Raw genomic sequence first — 7,248 nt, 5'->3', positions numbered from 1 at the left:
GCAGTACCGAGCAACCAAACACCATCATCTCGGCGCACTCCCATGAATACTACAACCAGGTACGTCGGCCTACTGCATCTCATTTGTAATCTGCTGCGTGGATGTTTTCATTAGATTAATTCTATCAAGTACAATGTTGCGTGGATGTTTTCAGTAGATTAATTCTATCATGTACAGTGTTGCATGGAGCATTTCATTAGATTTATTCCAATAAGTACAGTCATGCTAATGATCATTTCATTAGATTAATCTATTAAGTATAGTGCTATGTGGATGTTTTCATTAGATTAATTCTATCAAGTACAGTGTTGCATGAAGCATTTCATTAGATTTATTCCAATAAGTACAGTCATGCTAATGATCATTTTATTAGATTTATGCTATTCACAAACTATAGAAAATAGTTTATCTACATGGTTCAGTTAGTACACCATGCGTGACTGAACATGTGTGCATGAACTACCAATTTTTGTTCGACTTCAGAATCCTAGGTTCAGATCAATAACTGGCTTTGGAACTACCAGCTATAGCATGTACCTTGGTTAAGCTCTGTTGTTGTTTCTTAAGGAGCGGAGCTAAGATAGATCACATGAAAATCTAACAAATTTGTCTTGAACTTTTTAGAATTATTTATATCCAACAAAACAAGAAGATTTTTTGGCGCATGTCACTTTGTGTTAGCTTTGAATTAATGTTTTTGTATCGGTTCATTAGTCAAGGTTGTGCAGAACTGTAAGGTAATCAAACCCACAAGATCAAATGGATCAAATTTAGAACGTAATGATTGTGTACGAAGTATGTTCTCATGATAAAACATAAAGCTTGACACTGAACATTTTTTTTTCTTGTAATCCTCTTCCTTAGGCTTAGCCCTCTTTCAATTCCTTGAAATGGTACTTGCCTACATTCCTCTCACATGAATTTACGGTCCTAAGAACTAATCAACTACTAGAGTTATTAATGCAGAAATGATCAACTAATGTTAGCTTAATGATTTATACAGTTGCTGCACTTCAGGCTTTGATGAATAATTGGCAAAATGAACCACCGAGCTAGAAAGGTTTAACTGATCTCTGCTACTCTTTTATCAAGTGATTTCTCTTAGCCAACGAATACATTAAGAGATACACACTGATATGTGCCCTGTAAGTAGTTTTCTTGACCAAGTTTCTTATGTTGCTTATCTTTTCTCTTATGGTTGCACTCGTATTTTTATTGTATCTTCAGGCCCTCAGTATATAACAACTAGAGTGAATAATTAGTATGTATTGGGATGATGTGAATGATATAAACACTATTTTAGTAGAGGTAAGTTGGCCAGTTCCCCTAATATAGTTTACGATCTTGTACCACATTTGGTTTGTGTTCTTTTCCAAAATGGCATCAACTGACAACTTATCTTTTCATAGTTTACATCAAGCTTGAAATTTGTGGTACGTGATGAATCAAATATGACCACATGTTTCTCTATACCGCTAGATGCTGATTCCAGGTTTGTTATCTGTGAAAAATGTTATCCACGTTATTTAAAAAAACTATTACTACTGATATTTAATGGTTTCCCTTATTCATTCCTAAATGCAGCATACCTTTTTCACTTGAGGATATTACAAAGACATTGCCAGTCATTGAGGTTGCCGATACGACTTTCTACATTTCATCCATAAAAACCTAGGCTTTGCGTTTTTATTGCAAAGAGGGGAGTAGTTAATTTCTTTCTCATCATGGTGACTTCACCCACCTGTGGATAAGTCGGATTCCAGCTAGCTCAGCACTGACCCCTTCCTCGTATCATGTGTTTACACACGCCTGACTCTCCTGTTGTTAAGCTAGACCAAACCCGTCTCTTGTAGGTCCTGTTGGTGCTGAGGATCCTCTAAAACAACATGTCATCGTCTCAGTTCGAGCCTGTGGTAAGATAAGGAGCGCTGGTAGCCTGATAGCTCTCCATTCTCTGAAGCTAAAGCTTCCTTTTAGCTCATTGTGTATTTGCTCTGCTTTCAAGAGAAGGTTGTTGTCAATGTATGGTCTGACAAGAGCTTTGTCTAGCCAATTGTAGAGCTTGATACCTTGAGACAACCTGGCAAGTGAGTTGCAGCTAACACACATGGATGGACATTTTATTCAAGTGTATCATAAAATTTATTATTGTGTAGAACTTTTTTGCTTATGGTGATGTTTTACACTGCTGCCATACTAATAGTCATGTCCTTGATTCTTTAAATACTTTGATCAAAGCATGTACAAGCCACTGCTACTATCTTAGTTCTTAAAGATATAAGTATGAATACCCTTGAGTAAGTCTAGTTTTGTAAATGGTTGTCTTTGTAGGTCATGTTTTTACTATAGTCGTGCTATACTTGCCTCTGAAAGTGGAGAAAAATTGTGATCATGTATTGTAAAATATCAACGGTATAGTATTCATCATATTTGTTTGAGATTAATGTCATGCTTAGTGTTCATGCCAATAGATAGGTTCGTAGTTAATGATAATATGTATTGTTTGTTTTTATGTAGTTTGTATCGAATAATTTGTATACCTTCGTAACCTACGGACACAAGCTATCTTGCGCACCTGGACTGTTTTCGCGGGCTCCGCCACTCTATCCACGCCTTATTCGTCGCGTCACCGACAGGCGGGGCCAGCGCTCCGTCCCCATGTGTCAGTCAAACCGCGCTGCCTATATCTTGATTCGCATTTCCCCAGGAAAGACACAGGCCGGCCCAGGCGCCCAGCCCGCCTGCCGGCCGATCTAAACGTCCTCCGCTTTCGCCTCCGCCACCGCCGCCTTTCTCGCCTTCGCGCCTCCTCCACCGCCGCCTTTCTCGCCTTCGCGCCTCCTCGACCGCGTCGTCCCGTGATATCGCCTCCCCTGGCAGATTCGCCAATCACATTCGAGCTTCCAGTTGGAGGAGATCGGCTACGTTTCCTGTAGGTTCCAATGGTGCAGCTTCCGGGCTCCAAGAAGCGGCACGCCGAGATGGCCACGGCGGCGACCGTGAAGGCGGAGGTGGAGGGTTTGGGCTGCGGCGATGGTTCTCCTCACAAGCATGTCAAGCCAATGCCGCAGCCGCCGCCGCAGCCGCCACCTCCCGAGGTACATAGACCGGCTACTTGGGCCTTCTTTTTCCTCGCGTCGCTCTGGTTCTGTTCCCGCTTATGACGGCGAGCGATCGGATTTAGGTTTAGTTGTGGCGTACGAGTATGTCTACGAGGTATGCGAGATTGAGGGCTTCTGCACTTGCCGGCTCAGATGCTCGTGCGAGATAGAAGGTGGCGCGGTGAAGTCTGAACGGCCTCATTGCCAATGCAAGCAGGCGCACCTGCAGATGTATGCCGGTTGCCGGAGCCCGCATGCAGAAACACTTGAACTGTATCGTATCGTATCAGGCTTACAAGTTACAAATGCATGTATCACAAATTCACAATGCAGTTCGAAGCTAATATTGAACAAGTTTGCTTGCAAATGTTTTCCTCTTGTCTGGACTGTTGCTTCTCTATTTAAAACCGGAATCGTCATCATCTGACTGTATTTTCTCTGTGGAAAGAGCGAGACGGTGCTGTGGCTGAAGCCGGTGGGCAGGAGCTGCGGGCGATGCAGGCAAGGCAGCTTCGGCTTCGCTAGCCTGCTAGGCTTTGCAGGCCGCCAACATTTTCCTGCTTCATAAATGCAGGTCTCCGTAGGTGTCTGTCAACGCCGTTTTTATGGAAAAAAATTTGGTGCAGGCCGGATGCAAACCAGGGTGTTTACAGCCTCTCACGAAAAGTAGGACACGTCTCACCTGTAAGTCCACCAGATAACGTTTTAGTTGTTGCTGCTGCTGCGGGTGGGGTCTATCCTTTTTTTTAAGAGACTGTAAACACACTGGTTTGCATCCAGGCTGCACCAAATTTTTTTCCGTTTCTGCGGGCAGGCCTAACGGGTAGCAGGCCATCCTGCACCTGATCGCCACTCGTGCTAGTTGTTGTGGTCGGTTCGATGCTGCATTGGTAATATTCAGTTCATGATGCATCGACTTGCTGACACGAAGTGAAATCTTTTCAGCCTTCCAAATGGATATATATTTTCCCACAACGGTGGAAACCGAATTTCATTACCAGAGTAACTTCCCTGTGGTTTGACTACTTTAAACCATGATTGTTGCTTACTTGCTTTGGTCTTTGTCCTGCCTTTGAAGAGGAAGTCTAGAAAACATAAACATTTTATGTATTCTTGGCGTCATAAATTTGTCCAGAACTGTGAGGTACTGAGGTCCTTCTAATTTGTTCAAATCTACTGCACATGATCTAACTTTTCAGGTCCCTTGTGGACAATGTCTGCTAAGTTCTTGGAAGTTCTAAGGTGTTTGCATAAACAACTCATAACAATGCTAATTCATTATATATTCTGTTCAGTATCATTGGTTTGTTCAATTATTATCTAGACTACAGCTGTACAAGGGCCTTAGTTCATTCTCTGATTTACATCTTAACTGGTTGCAGGACTTGCCCTTTGATGTGCTTGATGGACCTAGCCCATTGGGTCTGCGACTAAGAAAAAGTCGATCTCTGGTGGACCTTATTCAATGTAAGCTTTTTCAGGATAAATCTGCCCATGAACAGTTTGATGGGCACAACAATGTTTCTGATACACCCATGAAGAAAGAGGTTAGATCTGGGGCTCCAACAGCTGGTGAACGGATGAAAGCTTCAAATTTTCCTGCAAATGTTTTGAGAATTGGTAGTTGGGAGGTAAAAAATTTCCAGTTTCCTCTTTTTCTAAGAACACGTGAATTTCCAAAGCAACTATTTTGCAGCTTTCCCAAACAACCCACCTTAACACTAATAATATTTCTGAGCAGTACATTTCTCACTACGAAGGTGATTTGGTCGCAAAGTGCTACTTTGCAAAGCATAAGCTTGTTTGGGAGGTCCTACATAATGGTCTCAAGAGTAAGATAGAAATTCAGTGGTCGGACATTATTGCTTTGAAGGCAACCTGCCCAGAGAATGAACAAGAAGGGGTCTTAGATCTAGTGGTAAGTTCTTGAGAATGACGTATTTTGTTTAGTCCTTTGCATCAGTTCTTTTAACAACATCCTGTTTTCTTTTGCAAAGTTGGCTCGCCCGCCACTTTTCTTCAAAGAAACTGATCCTCAGCCAAGGAAACATACACTATGGCAGGCTGCATCAGATTTTACTGATGGACAGGCAAGCTCCAAAAGGTGAAGAACCAGTGCAAAATGCATTTTTCCATGTTGGAAGGCAATGTTCTACATAAAGAAATGTTTTACTGGGGAGATGTGAACTATGCTGGTACTCTGTTTTGTGAACACGTTTAACTTTTTATGTGCATATTGTTTTAGGTACTCAGCTAATATATTAGCTTCCTATTTAGAATTGTTTGCTTGACTTTCATGAATGCTTTTGGTGACTTGCCTTTTATTACATGTCTGTGCTATTATTTTTGTTGTCTACCTAACTACCTAAGGAACTGCGTACTGAAAAGGATTATTGTGCAGGAGACACATCTTGCGGTGCCCCTCGAGTTTGTTAAGCAGGAATTTTGAAAAGCTCATTCAATGTGATCAACGTCTACGTGAATTGAGCCAGCAGCCAGCTGCCATATTGCAAAACCCAGGTTTTGAACCTAAGCGATCTATTTTTCAAAATCCAAATGAATCGAAGGACTGCCTTGATATTGGTGGCTTGAAGTTTGAACATAAAGCTACTTTGCCCAAGTTCACTGCTCCCCTCTCAACACGTGTCTTTTCATCACTGTCCAATAATGTTGGACGACCAATAAACATAGGTAATCAATTCTAGCCACACGATTTAGTTTAGACTACAAGGCTTGTATATGTGATTGTTTTGATATAATCATGTCTAATGCAAGGTGTTTACAGGATTTGGTGCTGGACATTTTGGGGGCAATGTTCCTGAAGAATCAAAGAATTGCAATCAATGGAATCAATTGATAGTGCCTGGATTGGAGGCACTGCAAGGTGATGAAAGGAGTGCAGGTGGTCCTCCTTTGACAACTAACGATGCAATTTCCAAAAAAGCCTGGGAAGATCTTGTTCAACACCTTTTCAGCGACACACCGAGTCTGCCAGCCTTAGATGATAATAATTTGACGTCAAGGGTTGACTCCCTTTACTCGTTGCTTGAGAAAGACACAGCTCCACCCGCCATGCGCGACCCTGAATGCAGTAGTGATGGTGGGGACATCGGCGCAATCCAAGTGGATTCTGATGGCTTTAAGGGGAGGCTCGACCCATCGCCTCCAGGAATTTCCAGAAACGATTCTCTCGATGAGCTGCTTCTGAACCTCCCCAAAATAGCTTCTATTCCACAGTTCTTGTTCAACAGGACAGAAGATTCTGATGAATAAAGCGCGCAGTCAACTTGTGGTCTTCAACCCTAGGACTAAAGCAGCAAATTGTGAATATGAGCAATGAGTCAGCGACGCTAGGATTCTATTCTACTTCTTCCCCGTAGATAATTCAGTAGATTGGTGCAGCAAAAACGTCTGCTCATTATTTCACTAGCTGAGAAACTCCACATGCAACATTGGAATAACATTTTGTTTACGTTTGGATGGCATTTTAAATACTACTCTTTTCCTTGTCGGATATCATCTCTTTCTTTTTGTTTCTCATCATATGCCCCTCAAGGATATCAATCTATTACTACTCTATAAGACGGTAAGGAGGGCGTCCACAGTTCCATGCCCCCGCCCGGCGTCCACCCTCGCGTTGCCCGCCCCCACCCGCCCCCGCTGCGCACGGCCTGAGACAACGCCCGTGATCCCTGCCCCGGTGCCCCCGCGTGATGCCCGCCCGTGATCCCCGCCGTGCCCCCGCTCACCGTCCTCGGCGCCGTCTCCCCCTCCCCCTAGACTGCGCTATCATTCCCACGCACAAGCAGTGGCCACATGGTTTCATCTATCTCCCCCTTCCCGCACCTCTATCTCCCTCTCCCTCCCAAACTGCCCCCGCGCCTGAGTGCTGCCGCCGGTGAGACGACCGCGGTCGTGATCCCGCTGACAAGCGGCCATAGGTTTGCCTCTATCTCCCTCTCCCTCCCAAACCACCCACGCGCCCGATGACCGCTACCACATGCCTCCGCCACCGTCCGCGCCATCCACCTCCACCCAACCCCACACGCGACGCCGATTGTGACCTATCAGCGTCCGTCCGCCTGCACTCCCTCCCCCGTGGCACCAAGATCCCATGGCCCACCCTCCCACCCCGCCCCCTGGTGCC

The 7,248-nt window shown here is 44.2% G+C and overlaps 1 protein-coding gene across 1 annotated transcript; it reads left to right on the top strand.

The window, feature by feature from the left end:
* Window positions 1-2,714: 2,714 nt before the first annotated feature.
* LOC103654180 (uncharacterized) lies at window positions 2,715-6,615 on the top strand. Its single transcript, XM_008681008.3, has 6 exons — window positions 2,715-3,098; window positions 4,484-4,732; window positions 4,843-5,019; window positions 5,099-5,205; window positions 5,503-5,792; window positions 5,887-6,615. Exons 1-6 carry the CDS (start codon window positions 2,943-2,945, stop codon window positions 6,372-6,374), a joined length of 1,467 nt encoding a protein of 488 aa, XP_008679230.1. The 5' UTR covers window positions 2,715-2,942; the 3' UTR covers window positions 6,375-6,615.
* Window positions 6,616-7,248: the final 633 nt, after the last annotated feature.

The sequence above is a fragment of the Zea mays genome, chromosome 4, assembly GCF_902167145.1.
Source record: "Zea mays cultivar B73 chromosome 4, Zm-B73-REFERENCE-NAM-5.0, whole genome shotgun sequence".
In the NCBI taxonomy this organism is placed as follows: domain Eukaryota; kingdom Viridiplantae; phylum Streptophyta; class Magnoliopsida; order Poales; family Poaceae; genus Zea; species Zea mays.
This window is presented reverse-complemented; position numbering and strand designations above follow the sequence as displayed.

Coding starts and splice junctions, on each gene's coding strand:
- LOC103654180 (XM_008681008.3), top strand. CDS start 2,943: ATGGTGCAGCTTCCGGGCTCCAAGAAGCGGCACGCCGAGATGGCCACG. Junction 4,733..4,842: donor TGAGAATTGGTAGTTGGGAG/GTAAAAAATTTC, acceptor ATTTCTGAGCAG/TACATTTCTCACTACGAAGG. Junction 5,793..5,886: donor TGGACGACCAATAAACATAG/GTAATCAATTCT, acceptor AGGTGTTTACAG/GATTTGGTGCTGGACATTTT.